Source organism: Leuresthes tenuis, unplaced genomic scaffold (assembly GCF_036924035.1).
Source record: "Leuresthes tenuis unplaced genomic scaffold, fLeuTen1.0.hap1 SCAF_14, whole genome shotgun sequence".
Classification (NCBI taxonomy): domain Eukaryota; kingdom Metazoa; phylum Chordata; class Actinopteri; order Atheriniformes; family Atherinopsidae; genus Leuresthes; species Leuresthes tenuis.
The window spans coordinates 1,303,299-1,323,939 of NW_027325368.1; the positions used below are offsets into that span (position 1 = coordinate 1,303,299).

The window sequence follows — 20,641 nt, forward strand, 5'->3', positions numbered from 1 at the left end:
AGCCAGTTTCAGTCCAGTTAAAACTGCTTTAAAGCCGGTTTCAGTCCAGTTAAAACTGCTTTAAAGCCAGTTTCAGTCCAGTTAAAACTGCTTTAAAGCCGGTTTCAGTGCAGTTAAAACTGTTTCAGTCCAGTTAAAACTGCTTTAAAGCCGGTTTCAGTCCAGTTAAAACTGCTTTAAAGCCGGTTTCAGTCCAGTTAAAACTGCTTTAAAGCCAGTTTCAGTCCAGTTAAAACTGCTTTAAAGCCAGTTTCAGTCCAGTTAAAACTGCTTTAAAGCCGGTTTCAGTCCAGTTAAAACTGCTTTAAAGCCGGTTTCAGTGCAGTTAAAACTGTTTCAGTCCAGTTAAAACTGCTTTAAAGCCAGTTTCAGTCCAGTTAAAACTGCTTTAAAGCCGGTTTCAGTCCAGTTAAAACTGCTTTAAAGCCAGTTTCAGTCCAGTTAAAACTGCTTTAAAGCCGGTTTCAGTCCAGTTAAAACTGCTTTAAAGCCGGTTTCAGTGCAGTTAAAACTGTTTCAGTCCAGTTAAAACTGCTTTAAAGCCAGTTTCAGTCCAGTTAAAACTGCTTTAAAGCCGGTTTCAGTCCAGTTAAAACTGCTTTAAAGCCAGTTTCAGTCCAGTTAAAACTGCTTTAAAGCCAGTTTCAGTCCAGTTAAAACTGCTTTAAAGCCAGTTTCAGTCCAGTTAAAACTGCTTTAAAGCCAGTTTCAGTCCAGTTAAAACTGCTTTAAAGCCAGTTTCAGTCCAGTTAAAACTGCTTTGAAGCCAGTTTCAGTCCAGTTAAAACTGCTTTGAAGCCGGTTTCAGTCCAGTTAAAACTGCTTTAAAGCCGGTTTCAGTCCAGTTAAAACTGCTTTAAAGCCAGTTTCAGTCCAGTTAAAACTGCTTTAAAGCCGGTTTCAGTCCAGTTAAAACTGCTTTAAAGCCAGTTTCAGTCCAGTTAAAACTGCTTTAAAGCCGGTTTCAGTCCAGTTAAAACTGCTTTAAAGCCAGTTTCAGTCCAGTTAAAACTGCTTTAAAGCCAGTTTCAGTCCAGTTAAAACTGCTTTAAAGCCAGTTTCAGTCCAGTTAAAACTGCTTTAAAGCCAGTTTCAGTCCAGTTAAAACTGCTTTGAAGCCAGTTTCAGTCCAGTTAAAACTGCTTTAAAGCCAGTTTCAGTCCAGTTAAAACTGCTTTAAAGCCAGTTTCAGTCCAGTTAAAACTGCTTTAAAGCCAGTTTCAGTCCAGTTAAAACTGCTTTGAAGCCAGTTTCAGTCCAGTTAAAACTGCTTTGAAGCCGGTTTCAGTCCAGTTAAAACTGCTTTAAAGCCGGTTTCAGTCCAGTTAAAACTGCTTTAAAGCCAGTTTCAGTCCAGTTAAAACTGCTTTAAAGCCGGTTTCAGTCCAGTTAAAACTGCTTTAAAGCCAGTTTCAGTCCAGTTAAAACTGCTTTAAAGCCAGTTTCAGTCCAGTTAAAACTGCTTTAAAGCCAGTTTCAGTGCAGTTAAAACTGCTTTAAAGCCAGTTTCAGTCCAGTTAAAACTGCTTTAAAGCCAGTTTCAGTCCAGTTAAAACTGCTTTAAAGCCAGTTTCAGTCCAGTTAAAACTGCTTTGAAGCCAGTTTCAGTCCAGTTAAAACTGCTTTGAAGCCGGTTTCAGTCCAGTTAAAACTGCTTTAAAGCCGGTTTCAGTCCAGTTAAAACTGCTTTAAAGCCAGTTTCAGTCCAGTTAAAACTGCTTTAAAGCCGGTTTCAGTCCAGTTAAAACTGCTTTAAAGCCAGTTTCAGTCCAGTTAAAACTGCTTTAAAGCCAGTTTCAGTCCAGTTAAAACTGCTTTAAAGCCAGTTTCAGTGCAGTTAAAACTGCTTTAAAGCCAGTTTCAGTGCAGTTAAAACTGCTTTAAAGCCGGTTTCAGTCCAGTTAAAACTGCTTTGAAGCCAGTTTCAGTCCAGTTAAAACTGCTTTAAAGCCAGTTTCAGTCCAGTTAAAACTGCTTTAAAGCCAGTTTCAGTCCAGTTAAAACTGCTTTAAAGCCAGTTTCAGTCCAGTTAAAACTGCTTTGAAGCCAGTTTCAGTCCAGTTAAAACTGCTTTGAAGCCGGTTTCAGTCCAGTTAAAACTGCTTTAAAGCCGGTTTCAGTCCAGTTAAAACTGCTTTAAAGCCAGTTTCAGTCCAGTTAAAACTGCTTTAAAGCCAGTTTCAGTCCAGTTAAAACTGCTTTAAAGCCAGTTTCAGTCCAGTTAAAACTGCTTTAAAGCCGGTTTCAGTCCAGTTAAAACTGCTTTAAAGCCAGTTTCAGTCCAGTTAAAACTGCTTTAAAGCCAGGGTTCTTCCTGTGTTCCACCTGTGATGAAAGCAGCTAAACCAGTCCAGCACAGTTCAAACCCAGCAGACTGTCCCAGTATAAACCCACTTTAAACTGGCTGTTGGAGGCCTGTTTGTGTGGACAGATTAACATATAAATAACCTCCCCCCGGCTGCTGGGTGGGGAGGGGTGAGGGGGGATTAAGGAGGTCAGTGAATGAAAGAGCTCCTCTGTGGCAGAACGAGGACTCTGTCATCGATCAGACCTCCAAACGGATCAATGAACTCATCAATGAAAGTGAAGTCTGAACCACAGCCTCCTGGAGGCTCTGAACATCCCTTTGTCCGGGCCCAGATCCGGTTTAGTCCAGTCCAACCAGGTCCGGACCCCTGCAGCTCTGTGTGGGAATCCCCTCAGCTCAGGCATCCCACGGGGGGCCGGCGGGGTCAGTCCACCTCCTTCAGCCGGACGGACACTGGACGCTTTGTCCTCAGACATTCCCTCTCAGAGCCGACGTTCCCACACTGAGCTGCTAAATTACAGGCTGCACCCGAACGCCTCATTATGTCAGTAGAAACAGCCGCCTGCCCGCAGAGGACACGTCAAACACCAGAGGACGCATTCAGGCCGCCATGACGGTGCTCCCGCTGCGCCGAGCCTGAGCCTCAGGAGTCGGTCCATAACAGCCACATCCCGACCGGGTCGGAGGAAAGTGCAGCAGAAACATCCTCCACTGTGCAGCGAACCCAGCAAAGACCCAGTTTAACCCAGTTTATCCCACTAAAATCACAAATACTCTCACCAGAACTCAGGGATGGGTGGGGGGGGCACTTCACACACTTAAAGAACCCGAAAGTGTCTTTAAAAGATTTAACAAAGCAAACAGCAGTTTGAGCCTCATGATCCAAAGAAGATTAAAAGAAGATTAAAAGCAGGTTAAAAACAGGCTAAAAACAGCCAACAGATTAAAAAAGGTTAAAAACAGATTAAAAAAGGTTAAAAACAGATTAAAAAAAGGTTAAAAACAGGTTAAAAACAGGTTAAAAACAGCCAGCAGGTTAAAAACAGGTTAAAAACAGGTTAAAAACAGGTTAAAAACAGCCAGCAGGTTAAAAACAGGTTAAAAAAAGGTTAAAAACATGTTAAAAACAGGTTAAAAACATGTTAAAAACAGGTTAAAACCAGGTTAAAAACAGGTTAAAAACAGGTTAAAAACAGGTTAAAAACAGGTTAAAACCAGGTTAAAAACAGGTTAAAAACAGGTTAAAAACAGGTTAAAAACAGCCAGCAGGTTAAAACCAGGTTAAAAACAGGTTAAAAACAGCTCTCTCGCTCTTCTCAGACTTCCTACCAGGCAGCTGATTGGACAATCTCACCAAAGTTTGTTTCCTGATAAGCAGCAACCGTCAGAACATGTGTGGATGATCAAATAATGACTTTAGTGATGGTCTACAGTCCTGATCCAGACTTCATCTCTTTCTGTTTCCTTCTGACAGTCAAACTTTATCTAATCTTTTAAAGTGGTCCTGATCAATAGTTCTCCAGGTTCTCTGAAGGTCGTCATTTCTTTAGCTGCATGTATGAAAAACAGCAAAGAAAACACAGTTTGACAGACAGAAAATAGGATTTCTGCAGCAACAAGGTGATTCCCAAAGAGCTATTAGCTGAAAACTTGGCATATCTCAGCATGGTGTGCAGTGTGTCCTTAAAACATTTGAGGAAACTGGACAAGTGGAGGACAAAAGAAGAAGTGTCAGGCCTAAAAAACTATCTAGCCCGGACCTCAACATTATTGAAGCAGTGTGGGATCATCTGACAGAGAACGGAACAAAAGGCAGCCCACATCCCAAAGAAGAGCTTTGGGATGTCCTTCAAGAAGCCTGGAGAACTATTCCTGAAGACTCCTTAAAGAAATGACAGAGAGCTTGTCTCAGAGGGTTCAGGCTGTGTTGGAGAATAAAGGAGCTCAGACCAGAGATTCACTTTAAAGCTGCTGAGAACTGAGAAAAACTCTGTTTCTGCCTCAGATTCTGGGTTTATGTTCATGTTTAACATGTTTCAGTGAATCTCTGCAGCTGCTTCCTGTTTTTATGCAGAAACATAAAGAATGAAGCTGATCAGGACTTCTGACTGAACTCTTATCAGAGAAAATCTAGCAGCAGCTTTTATCTTTATCTGGAATAATTTCAGGATTTTCCAGGAATCCAGTGAGTTTTAAACATTGTGACGGTCCTCACAGAGACAGAAACCCTGACGGCTCAAACCCAACAGGAAGCTCCTCCTCCCCCGGTCGGAGTCTCATCACGGCCGGCCCTTTGTTCCCCCTGTAATCCTCATCATGCCTGCTGGTTCGGCCTCACACACTCAGGTAATCCGGCCTGTTACCTAACCGCTCAGCTGCTTACCCAGCATGGTGGCGCCCTCTGGCTGGAACTCGGGGAACTGTCCCTCCGAGGGGACGCTGACGGTCCTGCGGAGGCTCCGGGCCCTGGAGGAGTCGGCGGGGGTGTCCTGGGGCTCAGCGGCAGCCTGAACGGGAGCAGAGGGGGGGTTAGTGTGTGTTTGGGGCCCCTGCCGGACAGAAAAGAGGCGGATCAGAGCGGACCTCGTCGTCCTTGTTGAGCAGGATGAGCTGGCTGTCCGTCAGGATGCAGAACTTCCTGTCCCAGGCGGCGCTGTCGGCGTACGGACTCTGACCGCAGGAGAAGCGGTGAGCCGGAGGACCCTTCACATCTGAGGAGGAAAACACGCCGTCAACAAGTGTCAAACATCAAAGCTGGATTTAAACTGAAAAAATCATCCAGAAAATTCTGATTTCATTCAGTCCAGCAAATAAAAATCAAACGTCAGATTATTAAATTAGTTATGATATAATATAGCATAACAAAACAAAACATAACAAAACATAATATAATATAATAACATAATGTAATATAATATAACAAAACAAAACAAAACAAAACAAAACATAACAAAATATAATATAATAACATAATGTAATATAATATAATATAATATAATATAATATAATAACATAACAAAACAAAACATAATATAACATAACATAACATAAAATAATATAACATAACATAACATAATATAATATAATATAATAACATAATGTAATATAATATAATATAATATAACATAATATAATATAATATAACAAAACAAAACATAACAAAATATAACAAAACATAATATAATATAATATAATAACATAATGTAACATAATATAATATAACATAATATAATATAATATAATATAACATAACATAAAATAATATAACAAAATATAATATAATATAATAACATAATGTAATATAATATAATATAATATATAGATTGTAAATAATATAAAATATATCATATTTAATATGCAGTTATTATAGAATTCATCTCTGAATCAGATTTTAAACGCTGGATCTGCCGCCATCATGGACAATCAACACATTCTGTTTGAGGAGCGTGAACCGACCCAGAGATCAGAACCGACCCGTCTCAGAGGCTGGGGGGGGGGGGGGGGGGGGGGGGGGGGGGGGGGGCAACGGTTTAAGTTTAAACATCAACAACGTTCAGTTTTATGAAAATAGAACCGGACCGTACGAATCCCGGCCTGTTACACATCCGTCTGAACCCGGTTCTGAAAAGACTTTGGTTCTAACACTGAGACCAGAGACCCGTCTGTGGTTCTGCTGTCTGACCCACGATCCTGAACCCGCTCTGTTCAGTTTATCTGCTGTGAAGATCCAGATGGGATCAAACCCGTTCCTAACAGAGCTGGAACCAGAACCTCTGGGTGCCTGCAGGGGGCGCCGCTGATCCATCTGACAGTGAGGGCTGATCTGAGGGTCAGAGGTCACGCCGAAGTGTGAGTCGTGTCATGTGACCTGAGGGGGGGTCCATAAATGATCAGTGTTCTGGGTGTGAGCGTGAACAGGGGCTGGTCTGTTGGTGCGTTAACAGACGGTGCTTTCACTGCTCCTGATGGCGTGGGAACACTGAGCGCTTGTGTGGCCGCGTAAAAACGCGCACGCACACGCACACACGCAAAAACTGGTTCTGAACGTCAACGAGAAAGAGTCTTTTAATATAAAACTGAGTCCCAAACTGAGGCCCAAACTGAATCCAAACTGAGTCCAAACTGAGGCACAAACTGAGTCCAAACTGAGGCCCAAACTGAGTCCAAACTGAGTCCAAACTGAGGCCCAAACTGAGTCCAAACTGAGGCCCAAACTGAGGCCCAAACTGAGTCCAAACTGAGGCCCAAACTGAGGCCCAAACTGAGTCCAAACTGAGTCCAAACTGAGGCCCAAACTGAGTCCAAACTGAGGCCCAAACTGAGGCCCAAACTGAGTCCAAACTGAGGCCCAAACTGAGGCCCAAACTGAGTCCAAACTGAGGCCCAAACTGAGTCCAAACTGAGTCCCAAACTGAGTCCAAACTGAGTCCCAAACTGAGTCCAAACTGAGTCCAAACTGAGGCCCAAACTGAGTCCAAACTGAGTCCCAAACTGAGTCCAAACTGAGTCCAAACTGAGGCCCAAACTGAGGCCCAAACTGAGGCCCAAACTGAGGCCCAAACTGAGTCCAAACTGAGGCCCAAACTGAGTCCAAACTGAGGCCCAAACTGAGTCCAAACTGAGGCCCAAACTGAGTCCAAACTGAGGCCCAAACTGAGTCCAAACTGAGTCCAAACTGAGTCCAAACTGAGGCCCAAACTGAGTCCAAACTGAGTCCAAACTGAGGCCCAAACTGAGTCCAAACTGAGGCACAAACTGAGTCCAAACTGAGGCCCAAACTGAGTCCAAACTGAGTCCAAACTGAGGCCCAAACTGAGTCCAAACTGAGTCCAAACTGAGGCCCAAACTGAGTCCAAACTGAGGCACAAACTGAGTCCAAACTGAGGCACAAACTGAGTCCAAACTGAGGCCCAAACTGAGTCCAAACTGAGGCCCAAACTGAGTCCAAACTGAGGCCCAAACTGAGTCCAAACTGAGGCCCAAACTGAGGCCCAAACTGAGGCCCAAACTGAGTCCAAACTGAGGCCCAAACTGAGTCCAAACTGAGTCCAAACTGAGGCCCAAACTGAGTCCAAACTGAGGCCCAAACTGAGGCCCAAACTGAGTCCAAACTGAGGCCCAAACTGAGGCCCAAACTGAGTCCAAACTGAGTCCAAACTGAGGCCCAAACTGAGTCCAAACTGAGGCCCAAACTGAGGCCCAAACTGAGTCCAAACTGAGGCCCAAACTGAGGCCCAAACTGAGTCCAAACTGAGGCCCAAACTGAGTCCAAACTGAGTCCCAAACTGAGTCCAAACTGAGTCCCAAACTGAGTCCAAACTGAGTCCAAACTGAGGCCCAAACTGAGTCCAAACTGAGTCCCAAACTGAGTCCAAACTGAGTCCAAACTGAGGCCCAAACTGAGGCCCAAACTGAGGCCCAAACTGAGGCCCAAACTGAGTCCAAACTGAGGCCCAAACTGAGTCCAAACTGAGGCCCAAACTGAGTCCAAACTGAGGCCCAAACTGAGTCCAAACTGAGGCCCAAACTGAGTCCAAACTGAGTCCAAACTGAGTCCAAACTGAGGCCCAAACTGAGTCCAAACTGAGTCCAAACTGAGGCCCAAACTGAGTCCAAACTGAGGCACAAACTGAGTCCAAACTGAGGCCCAAACTGAGTCCAAACTGAGTCCAAACTGAGGCCCAAACTGAGTCCAAACTGAGTCCAAACTGAGGCCCAAACTGAGTCCAAACTGAGGCACAAACTGAGTCCAAACTGAGGCACAAACTGAGTCCAAACTGAGGCCCAAACTGAGTCCAAACTGAGGCCCAAACTGAGTCCAAACTGAGGCCCAAACTGAGTCCAAACTGAGGCCCAAACTGAGGCCCAAACTGAGGCCCAAACTGAGTCCAAACTGAGGCCCAAACTGAGTCCAAACTGAGGCCCAAACTGAGGCCAAACTGAGGCCCAAACTGAGGCCCAAACTGAGTCCAAACTGAGTCCCAAACTGAGTCCCAAACTGAGTCCAAACTGAGTCCAAACTGAGTCCAAACTGAGTCCCAAACTGAGTCCAAACTGAGTCCAAACTGAGTCCAAACTGAGTCCAAACTGAGGCCCAAACTGAGTCCAAACTGAGTCCCAAACTGAGGCCCAAACTGAGGCCCAAACTGAGTCCAAACTGAGTCCCAAACTGAGTCCAAACTGAGTCCCAAACTGAGTCCAAACTGAGTCCAAACTGAGTCCCAAACTGAGTCCAAACTGAGTCCAAACTGAGTCCAAACTGAGGCCCAAACTGAGTCCAAACTGAGGCCCAAACTGAGGCCCAAACTGAGGCCCAAACTGAGGCCCAAACTGAGTCCAAACTGAGTCCCAAACTGAGTCCAAACTGAGTCCCAAACTGAGTCCCAAACTGAGTCCAAACTGAGTCCAAACTGAGTCCAAACTGAGTCCCAAACTGAGTCCCAAACTGAGTCCAAACTGAGTCCAAACTGAGGCCCAAACTGAGGCCCAAACTGAGGCCCAAACTGAGTCCAAACTGAGGCCCAAACTGAGTCCAAACTGAGTCCCAAACTGAGTCCCAAACTGAGTCCAAACTGAGTCCAAACTGAGTCCAAACTGAGTCCCAAACTGAGTCCCAAACTGAGTCCAAACTGAGTCCAAACTGAGGCCCAAACTGAGGCCCAAACTGAGGCCCAAACTGAGGCCCAAACTGAGTCCAAACTGAGTCCAAACTGAGTCCAAACTGAGTCCCAAACTGAGTCCCAAACTGAGTCCAAACTGAGGCCCAAACTGAGTCCAAACTGAGGCCCAAACTGAGGCCCAAACTGAGTCCAAACTGAGTCCAAACTGAGTCCAAACTGAGGCCCACAAACTAAAGCAGATACCAGAAATACAAACAGAGTCAGCAGGGAAGGATTTTATGAATGAAGTAAGATGACGGGTGGAATCTGTTCGTGTAGGAACAGATTCAAGGACACAAGATTCTGATCTTTTCTGATTTTAGAGGAGACGGAACATCCTTTCACACTGAAAACTGGATTTCCAGTGAAGCAGCCGACGGTTCTGAATGATTAAAGGCCTGATTGGGTCTCTGTAGAATTAAAGCAGTGTTCTGGAAGAATCTGAAGTTGAGCAGAACCCTTCAGAGAAAGGTGGAAAGAGAGATAACGAAGGAAAACACACAGTTCTGCTGGGCCTGACAGGGTTCTGGAGGAACATTCTGCTCCTTTAAACACACCAACTCTGTTTTTAGCCTCTTTCGGTTCATTTTAAATCGATTTTCTTACTCTTTCTTAACAGATTGTGCCCTGAATTGATCCTTTGACCGTGTTTCTGGGTTTCCTCTCGGTTCCGTCTGACCTGGTACCAGCTCGCACACACCGGCTGCAGCTTCTCCACCTCTTTCCAAACCCCGGACAGCTGAGGCTCTACGCTTCCAGCAGGTTATTTCTGGCTGCGCTGAATCATCCTCGCCACAGAAGCCCCAGAGACGCCCCACCTGCTGCAGTTCAGAGCTGCTGAGTGAGGGAGGCGCGAACTGGATGCTTTTCTGATTCCAGGTCAGCTGCTGATGCTGAGGCAACATCCAGGTCCGACTGAGGACAAGAGCAGGAGCCAGAATCCATCCCTGACAGGAAGCCACGAAGCTGCCATCCAACGCAAAACCTCTGAGAAATGTGGCGTTTAAACCTGGAGCGGCTGCTCTGACTCACGTCTCTGCAACCAGTTTATCTGCTCAGTCTTTAGGTTTAACCATGAACCTGACGCAGTTTAACGACCTCTGACCTCTGAACCAAACCACGAGGAGGACGATGCAGACGGCCGAGGCACTGATGTCACCTTTTCTGTCCAGCTGGTATTTCTACTGAACGCCTTCAGGGTCGGACGGTTTCTCAGCTTCGTTACATGTGAAACCATCAGCTGGAACCTTTTATCCAGCAGATCTGAGACTGAATGGTGATAAATCTGAACGTTCAACCGACTCGTGCTGAGAGAGAAGATTTCCCAAAGTAGGAGCTAAAAGACCCAGAAACGGTCTGAAAACGTTTGAATGGTTTAAACAGCAGAAACCGAGTCAGGATTCACGCTATTATTGTGCCGGTCCCACTAAAACTGGACTTTAAATGAATGATTAAATCAAATCAGGCTTTTAAAAGTCAGACTGACACCCGATAATGAGGCTGGAGGTCAGGGTACCCCTGGAGGTCGGGGTACCCCTGCTTGGTTACAGCAACAAAGAATAAATGGCGTGCGTCTCATCGGTGTACAGTGTGTCCTTTGTAAAAGCGAATTAGCGTCATCACACACACTACTTTCTGCTTTTTGCTCTTTTAATAAATATTCTTTTGCTTTTTTCCCATCATCCACCTGCAGGGTCAGGGAGGAGGTCTCAGGTGTCCGTGAGAAGAGAAACTCGACTCCGACCAAACCTCCAGGGGGAATGTGTGAGAGTCGGGCGAGTCCGCCACCTGTCCACACGCACACGTGCACGCACACGTGCACGCTGGCTGCTCAGCATGCCTGTGATGCTTGTGAGGCCACACATGCTCTCAGAGTCGTGTTTGTTTGTGTTTACATGAAATGTGATCAGTTTACGACCATCACAGCCACACGAAACATCGGCAGCTCCTATTTTTGTCTTCACCACCAGAACCAGAACAGAACCGTGCTTCAGCTGCGGTACCACGACCAAAAGCTGTGAACCTTCAGACAGGCTCTGACCTTTGTGCCCAGAGTTCAGCCTTGAAGGCAGAGGTGCCTCCTCAGGAAAAAATCCAACAAATCTAATCAGTGATTGATCAGATTCTGATAATGAAGACACATTGTTGCAGTTTTCCTTCCTGTTTCAGTGTGTTTCAGCTCTTTGAACGTCTGAAACTCTGATCTTCTACCTCAAACGCCTCATTTCTACCCCAGACTTTTCTTCCTTTATTTAATGTCATCATGAAGCATGTTTCCATCACATCTGCCAGGTGGTCATTTCTGACCAATCAGAATGGAAGAGTCCTTAAAGAGACAGGTGCTGCTGCAGTGCATATAAACCTGTAAAAGAGCCTTAAAGCCATAGAGCACCTCGGGTCCAAACGGGTCAGAGAGGCTTCAGATCTCACACAGACAGAAATAATCAGGACAACATATCTGAGCATCTGACAGCAGGAACAACTGTCCAACACGTCCACACTGGCTGCGTTTACACGCACGGAAACATTCTCACGACAGACCTTCGTCTGAGTATGTGTTGGGTTGGAAACTGAAACCCAGTTCCAAATAAGAACTGCTCGGGAAACACCGGGTACGAGTAGAAAAAGAAAGATTCTATTCTCCTTATTGATTCCTGAATGCACCCAGGAAGTAGACAGGTCCTGAAAAAGAGCTAATTGGATCTAAAGTCCCATAAATGATGAAGGGATCCCCCCCGTCAGGACCTGCGCACGTGACTTCTGTGAAGAAGTGTCCCTTCGATAAAAAAACTACTGTTCAGATAAAAAAATGCTTTTGGACTTTTTTTGGAATTGAAACTAGAAACTGATGAGAACTGAAACCAATAAGAAGAAGAGGAATCAGAACTATCTGCGACCCTGCTGAGGAGTTTACACGCTTCATGTTCACGTTACAGAGTCTGATCTATGGGTCCCCCCTCCACCTTATGGGTCCACCCTCCACCTTATGAGTGCCCCCTCCACCTTATGAGTGCCCCCTCCACCTTATGAGTGCCCCCTCCACCTTATGGGTCCTCCCTCCACCTTATGAGTGCCTCCCTTCACCTTATGAGTGCCTCCCTTCACCTTATGGGTCCCCCCTCTACCTTATGGGTCCCCCCTCTACCTTATGGGTCCACCCTCCACCTTATGGGTCCCCCCTCTACCTTATGGGTCCACCCTCCACCTTATGGGTCCTCCCTTCACCTTATGGGTCCTCCCTTCACCTTATGGGTCCTCCCTTCACCTTACGGGTCCACCTTCCACCTTATGAGTGCCTCCCTCCACCTTATGAGTGCCCCCTCCACCTTATGAGTGCCTCCCTCCACCTTATTAGTGACCCCTCCACCTTATGAGTGCCCCCTCCACCTCTCAAAAAACTACTCGGCTTTGTTTTCTTTTACCTTCCTGTTCTGCTCTGAACTGACAGACAATGTGACCTGGGACGGATGCTAACAAGGCCCCCCTTCATTTATTGCTTATTTGGGCTAAATTAGACTTTAGCCAATGACAGTGGACGTAAAGTGAGGCGCTATTTATGCTAGCCTGTGTGGCTGAAGAAGCATTGCAATGGCAGCGTTAGCCTGAATGAAGTAGACCGTTTCTGTGGGTGCACATCAACCGACTGAACACTCTGCACTGAGCAGGACTTCATACAGAAATACCCAACGTCAATGAAATGGTGAATAACCTGTTTGCCTCGCAGAAAACCATCAGTTTGAACTTCTAAGGTGGACACAAGACAACACACTTTCTTAAAAAACATGTGACATGAGACAAGTCCTTGTGGACATTAATGTTGTGGGAAAAGTGTTCTTGTGGACGTTAATGTTGTGGGAAAAGTGTTCTTGTGGACATTAATGTTGTGGGAAAAGTGTCCTTGTGGACGTTAATGTTGTGGGGAAAGTGTCCTTGTGGACGTTAATGTTGTGGGAAAAGTGTTCTTGTGGACATTAATGTTGTGGGAAAAGTGTCCTTGTGGACATTAATGTTGTGGGAAAAGTGTTCTTGTGGACGTTAATGTTGTGGGAAAAGTATTCTTGTGGACGTTAATGTTGTGGGAAAAGTGTCCTTGTGGACATTAATGTTGTGGGAAAAGTGTCCTTGTGGACGTTAATGTTGTGGGAAAAGTGTCCTTGTGGACGTTAATGTTGTGGGAAAAGTGTCCTTGTGGACATTAATGTTGTGGGAAAAGTGTTCTTGTGGACGTTAATGTTGTGGGAAAAGTGTCCTTGTGGACATTAATGTTGTGGGAAAAGTGTCCTTGTGGACGTTAATGTTGTGGGAAAAGTGTCCTTCTGGACAATGTTGTGGGAAAAGTGTCCTTGTGGACATTAATGTTGTGGGAAAAGTGTCCTTGTGGACATTAATGTTGTGGGAAAAGTGTCCTTGTGGACGTTAATGTTGTGGGAAAAGTGTCCTTGTGGACATTAATGTTGTGGGAAAAGTGTCCTTGTGGACATTAATGTTGTGGGAAAAGTGTCCTTGTGGACGTTAATGTTGTGGGAAAAGTGTCCTTGTGGACGTTAATGTTGTGGGAAAAGTGTCCTTGTGGACGTTAATGTTGTGGGAAAAGTGTCCTTGTGGACATTAATGTTGTGGGAAAAGTGTCCTTGTGGACATTAATGTTGTGGGAAAAGTGTTCTTGTGGACGTTAATGTTGTGGGAAAAGTGTCCTTGTGGACGTTAATGTTGTGGGAAAAGTGTCCTTGTGGACGTTAATGTTGTGGAAAAAGTGTTCTTGTGGACATTAATGTTGTGGGAAAAGTGTTCTTGTGGACGTTAATGTTGTGGGAAAAGTGTCCTTGTGGACGTTAATGTTGTGGGAAAAGTGTTCTTGTGGACATTAATGTTGTGGGAAAAGTGTCCTTGTGGACGTTAATGTTGTGGGAAAAGTGTTCTTGTGGACATTAATGTTGTGGGAAAAGTGTTCTTGTGGACGTTAATGTTGTGGGAAAAGTGTCCTTGTGGACATTAATGTTGTGGGAAAAGTGTCCTTGTGGACATTAATGTTGTGGGAAAAGTGTTCTTGTGGACGTTAATGTTGTGGGAAAAGTGTCCTTGTGGACGTTAATGTTGTGGGAAAAGTGTCCTTGTGGACGTTAATGTTGTGGGAAAAGTGTCCTTGTGGACGTTAATGTTGTGGGAAAAGTGTCCTTGTGGACGTTAATGTTGTGGGAAAAGTGTCCTTGTGGACATTAATGTTGTGGGGAAAGTGTCCTTGTGGACATTAATGTTGTGGGGAAAGTGTCCTTGTGGACGTTAATGTTGTGGGGAAAGTGTCCTTGTGGACGTTAATGTCGTGGGAAAAGTGTCCTTGTGGACATTAATGTTGTGGGAAAAGTGTCCTTGTGGACATTAATGTCGTGGGAAAAGTGTCCTTGTGGACGTTAATGTTGTGGGAAAAGTGTCCTTGTGGACGTTAATGTTGTGGGAAAAGTGTCCTTGTGGACATTAATGTTGTGGGAAAAGTGTCCTTGTGGACATTAATGTTGTGGGGAAAGTGTCCTTGTGGACGTTAATGTCGTGGGAAAAGTGTCCTTGTGGACATTAATGTTGTGGGAAAAGTGTCCTTGTGGACATTAATGTTGTGGGGAAAGTGTTCTTGTGGACGTTAATGTTGTGGGAAAAGTGTCCTTGTGGACATTAATGTTGTGGGGAAAGTGTCCTTGTGGACATTAATGTTGTGGGAAAAGTGTCCTTGTGGACATTAATGTCGTGGGAAAAGTGTCCTTGTGGACGTTAATGTTGTGGGGAAAGTGTTCTTGTGGACATTAATGTTGTGGGAAAAGTGTTCTTGTGGACGTTAATGTTGTGGGAAAAGTGTCCTTGTGGACGTTAATGTTGTGGGAAAAGTGTCCTTGTGGACATTAATGTTGTGGGGAAAGTGTCCTTGTGGACGTTAATGTTGTGGGAAAAGTGTTCTTGTGGACGTTAATGTTGTGGGAAAAGTGTCCTTGTGGACATTAATGTTGTGGGAAAAGTGTCCTTGTGGACATTAATGTTGTGGGAAAAGTGTCCTTGTGGACATCAATGTTGTGGGAAAAGTGTTCTTGTGGATCTGGTTCTGTTAATGCACTGAAACCAGAGTTCACCTCCATCAGAGGTGCTGAAGGGTTAACAGCTTCTAACGCTCACACGGGACAACAGAGGCGGCTTTGTCTGGCGACCTGCATGCAGCAGGCAGGTCGCCATCATAGCAACCGGTAAACACAGCAGCTGTCCTCCAATCACAGCGCGGTGACATCACATCAGCGCTTTATCAAGATGGGACCATTCAACAGGAAGAGCGGGGGGGCTGTGTTGAGAACAGAGAGGGGTGTGTCACCCAGACACGAACGCACACACACACTCATTAACATGTGAAACAAGCTGCTGGATTCAGTTTAAAAGCAGCTTTAAAGCGATTTTAGGCCCAGCTCACACACAACTTCACCCTGTGTGTCTGTGTGGTTCTGGACGCGTTTCTTCATTAAAATTGGGACCGATTTGTGAGTTTTGGCTCGGTTTACTCAACTTCTCTGACCGTCTGTCCGTCTGATGGAGAATAAAACAAGAAGCAACACTTCTTAAGAACAACGTCTGAATTTAACAGAGAAAATGCACTCATTGGTTTAAGTATCGAACTGCATTTCTGAAGAATAAAACCAAGTTTAAATGCCATATTAAGATGTATTTCAAAGAGCGGGGTAGTTCTGCTCACCACAAATAAGCCACTATTTGTCCAACACATTCAAGCTGCTACAACCGCAGTGAAGAAGAAGCTCAGATTTGACCGAATGTGAAACAAGTGAGTTCAGATTCGAGTAGCTCGAACAATCGTCTCAGTCCTAATTCAAACTGCAGCAGCTGCTCATTTAACCTAGAAGCTTAAATATATCACAGCAAAGACGTCCAAGTATCAAGACTAAGGTTCATATTCAGGACAGAAACATGTGAACGTGTCAAACTGTCTGAAAGCAGGCCTAAAGTCTTTCCACCAAACGTAAAACAGACCCGAAAGAGGAAGTGTTCTGAGGACAGAGCGCTATTCTCAGCCTCCACACGTTCATCGCCACATCACAGCAAATTCTCATCATCAGTCATACAAACTTTCTGTTGGAATGAGCAAGCTATTCGCTCATTTTTCCAGACTTTATTTGTATTTATTCATTTGCACGTTTTATATTCCTCAAACAACAGAGTAAAGGTTGTCTGTCGGCCCATTTCTCGGGTCCATGCACCTCATTTTGAGTCAGAAATGAGACTTTTTTGGTGGTGAGTTAAGGATCAACAGCAGTTCCTAACATGAGAGAAACCGGCTGTTATGAGCAGAATAACGGCTGAAAAACGAGTTCATCAAAAGGAAAGCTGCTGGGTAGAAGAGCAGAAACAAGCTTCCTCTGAAAGGTGAAGAATGAGGCCGAGTGCACGCTGACTCATAACCAAAGACGTGGTCAAAGGGATCTATGAGGGTGACGTCAGCTCGGGTGTTTTTAGTCAACAATGATTTAACTTCCCTTTCACTGCTTTCTGGGGAAATTCTGACAGAAACATGAGCAGGAACCATTGTTGAGTGTAAATATATGTTTGCTGCCTGCTCTGCAGGCTGTCAGCACGGAGGAGCTTCTTCACCTCCATCAGAGGCGTCAAACAGGCCGAGGAGCAGGGATTTACATGAGATGGGACCCGTTGGTTCAGCCGGGTCTCTGCTGGGTCTGTTCATCTCTGAGCAGGTATGAGGGAAAGCCAGGAATGCTCCACGCATCGCTTTAACCGATGGTCCTGATCAGCGAGGCCTTCAACTTTATGTGACAAACAACAACCGCAGACGAAGAGAGGAAACTAAGCGGATCAAATAAAAGGAAACGTTTCAGAGCAGTTTGAAGTTAATCAGGAAAGTGTCCAAATAAGCCGTCTGCCAGCCGAACAATGAGCTGTGAAACGTTGCAGCTGCAGCATCACAGCAGGAGCTGCTGTGGGTGAAAGCTGCAACACCTGATGTTGTTAACCTTTCAGCATCTTTAACTCTGGTGCTTTGTGCCGGATGAAGTGAAATGAACGGTGAGCTCAGCCTGGACCAGCTGAAGCTCGTCCGCTTCAGTTCTACCAGCTGAAGGACGAGCTTCAGTTCTACCAGCTGAAGGACGAGCTTCAGTTCTACCAGCTGAAGGACGAGCTTCAGTTCTACCAGCTGAAGGACGAGCTTCAGTTCTACCAGCTGAAGGATGAGCTTCAGTTCTACCAGCTGAAGGACGAGCTTCAGTTCTACCAGCTGAAGGACGAGCTTCAGTTCTACCAGCTGAAGGACGAGCTTCAGTTCTACCAGCTGAAGGACGAGCTTCAGTTCTACCAGCTGAAGGATGAGCTTCAGTTCTACCAGCTGAAGGATGAGCTTCAGTTCTACCAGCTGAAGGACGAGCTTCAGTTCTACCAGCTGAAGGACGAGCTTCAGTTCTACCAGCTGAAGGACGAGCTTCAGTTCTACCAGCTGAAGGATGAGCTTCAGTTCTACCAGCTGAAGGATGAGCTTCAGTTCTACCAGCTGAAGGATGAGCTTCAGTTCTACCAGCTGAAGGACGAGCTTCAGTTCTACCAGCTGAAGGCTGAGCTTCAGTTCTACCAGCTGAAGGCTGAGCTTCAGTTCTACCAGCTGAAGGACGAGCTTCAGTTCTACCAGCTGAAGGATGAGCTTCAGTTCTACCAGCTGAAGGACGAGCTTCAGTTCTACCAGCTGAAGGACGAGCTTCAGTTCTACCAGCTGAAGGACGAGCTTCAGTTCTACCAGCTGAAGGATGAGCTTCAGTTCTACCAGCTGGCTGAGCTTCAGTTCTACCAGCTGAAGGATGAGCTTCAGTTCTACCAGCCGGCTGAGCTTCAGTTCTACCAGCTGAAGGATGAGCTTCAGTTCTACCAGCTGAAGGATGAGCTTCAGTTCTACCAGCCGGCTGAGCTTCAGTTCTACCAGCTGAAGGACGAGCTTCAGTTCTACCAGCTGAAGGATGAGCTTCAGTTCTACCAGCTGAAGGACGAGCTTCAGTTCTACCAGCTGAAGGACGAGCTTCAGTTCTACCAGCTGAAGGATGAGCTTCAGTTCTACCAGCTGAAGGACGAGCTTCAGTTCTACCAGCTGAAGGATGAGCTTCAGTTCTACCAGCCGGCTGAGCTTCAGTTCTACCAGCTGAAGGATGAGCTTCAGTTCTACCAGCTGAAGGACGAGCTTCAGTTCTACCAGCTGAAGGACGAGCTTCAGTTCTACCAGCTGAAGGATGAGCTTCAGTTCTACCAGCTGAAGGACGAGCTTCAGTTCTACCAGCTGAAGGATGAGCTTCAGTTCTACCAGCTGAAGGACGAGCTTCAGTTCTACCAGCTGAAGGCTGAGCTTCAGTTCTACCAGCTGGCTGAGCTTCAGTGTTTTCCATTTGGCGGATGCTCGGCCTGCAGCCGCGCTGACATTTAAACTGCTGACTTCACAACAGGCTGCGGGGGTCGCTCTCCGGGGTCAGAGGTGAACGGCGGCGGCAGAGCAGACGAGATGCAGTCGGATGGATTCAGAAGGCCGGCAGTAAACACGGTTCTGATCCGCTAACATCCGTTTGTCCTGTTCCACAGGACTGTAGCGGCTGAAGGACCCTCAGTCGCTCTGATTCTTCGTCCTGCAGTCCTCACTCAGAAGTAACCACAGGAGCACGAATACCCGTGGCCCGGTTCTGGAAGTCAGGCTTAGAGCCTTCTGGGTCAGCTCCTGTCTGAGTGATGTCACCATCCAGCGAATAAATGCTGAAATAACATCCCAAAAACATTCTGGGTCAGCTCTGTGAGCGACCCATCAGAGGAAAGACTCCGGCTCTTCCTCAGCTCAGCCGAGCTGTGAGTGATGCAGACTTAGTTTTATCAGAGCAACTCGGAGACATTCCTGGGTGGAAAATACCCAACAGAGGGCCAGAAAGCACCAGAATCCTCTGAAGTCAAACTGAGGCAGAGAAGGAAGAGGAAACGTTGAACATTTGGGAGGTTTAGGTAGACTTTAATCAGCCGGAGGAAGATGATGTCCCAGCAGCAGCTGCTCGGCTCAGCGCTGACTCTGTTGGGCCTCTGGGAGGTTCTGTAAGACCTGAGCCCACCTGAGCAGACCTGAGCCCACCTGAGCAGACCTGAGCCCACCTGAGCCCACCTGAGCCCACCTGAGCAGACCTGAGCCCACCTGAGCAGACCTGAGCCCACCTGAGCAGACCTGAGCCCACCTGAGCAGACCTGAGCCCACCTGAGCAGACCTGAGCCCACCTGAGCCCACCTGAGCAGACCTGAGCCGACCTGAGCCCACCTGAGCAGACCTGAGCCCACCTGAGCCCACCTGAGCAGACCTGAGCCCACCTGAGCAGACCTGAGCCCACCTGAGCCCACCTGAGCAGACCTGAGCCCACCTGAGCCCACCTGAGCCCACCTGAGCCCACCTGAGCCCACCTGAGCAGACCTGAGCCCACCTGAGCCCACCTGAGCAGACCTGAGCCCACCTGAGCAGACCTGAGCCCACCTGAGCAGACCTGAGCCCACCTGAGCCCACCTGAGCAGACCTGAGCCCACCTGAGCCCACCTGAGCCCACCTGAGCAGACCTGAGCCCACCTGAGCCCACCTGAGCCCACCTGAGCCCACCTGAGCAGACCTGAGCCCACCTGAGCCCACCTGAGCCCACCTGAGCAGACCTGAGCCCACCTGAGCCCACCTGAGCAGACCTGAGCCCCCCTGAGCAGACCTGAGCCCACCTGAGCCCACCTGAGCCCACCTGAGCAGACCTGAGCCCACCTGAGCAGACCTGAGCCCACCTGAGCAGACCTGAGCCCACCTGAGCCCACCTGAGCAGACCTGAGCCCACCTGAGCAGACCTGAGCCCACCTGAGCAGACCTGAGCCCACCTGAGCCCACCTGAGCAGACCTGAGCCCACCTGAGCAGACCTGAGCCCACCTGAGCCCACCTGAGCCCACCTGAGCAGACCTGAGCCCACCTGAGCCCACCTGAGCCCACCTGAGCCCACCTGAGCAGACCTGAGCCCACCTGAGCAGACCTGAGCCCACCTGAGCAGACCTGAGCCCACCTGAGCCCACCTGAGCCCACCTGAGCAGACCTGAGCCCACCTGAGCCCACCTGAGCAGACCTGAGCCCACCTGAGCCCACCTGAGCCCACCTGAGCCCACCTGAGCAGACCTGAGCCCACCTGAGCAGACCTGAGCCCACCTGAGCAGACCTGAGCCCACCTGAGCCCACCTGAGCAGACCTGAGCCCACCTGAGCCCACCTGAGCAGCTGACAGGGCCCCAGTGTGTGTGTTAACCTCAACACACACACTGGGCTGATAAACCATCATTTATTCTGAGCTCGTTTCTCAGCATGAAATGTTTGTTCTGTCTCACTGCAGCCTCGGTGCTGGACAGACGCAAACAAACAGAAAACAAACAAACAAACAAACAAACAGACAGACAAAAACAAACAAACAGAAAACAAACAAACAGAAAACAAACAAACAGACAAAACAAACAGAAAACAAAGAAACAAACAAACAGAAAACAAACAGACAAACAAACAGAAAACAAACAAACAAACAAACAAAGAACAAAGAAACAAACAGACAAACAAAAACAAAGAAACAAACAGACAGACAAAACAAACAGAAAACAAACA

General features: G+C 46.9%; 1 protein-coding gene across 4 annotated transcripts in view; it reads right to left on the bottom strand.

Annotated features, from left to right (window-relative positions):
- The window catches only part of rasal2 (RAS protein activator like 2), a 90,195-nt gene that overhangs the window by 45,633 nt on the left and 23,921 nt on the right, over window positions 1-20,641 (bottom strand). For all 4 annotated transcript variants that reach the window (XM_072363347.1, XM_072363345.1, XM_072363344.1 and 1 more), the window contains exons 2-3: window positions 4,892-5,019; window positions 4,692-4,815 (exon numbers count right to left, since the gene is read on the bottom strand). In XM_072363347.1, the coding sequence (XP_072219448.1) occupies window positions 4,692-4,815; window positions 4,892-5,019 (252 nt within the window). The remainder of the gene's footprint in view (window positions 1-4,691; window positions 4,816-4,891; window positions 5,020-20,641) is intronic.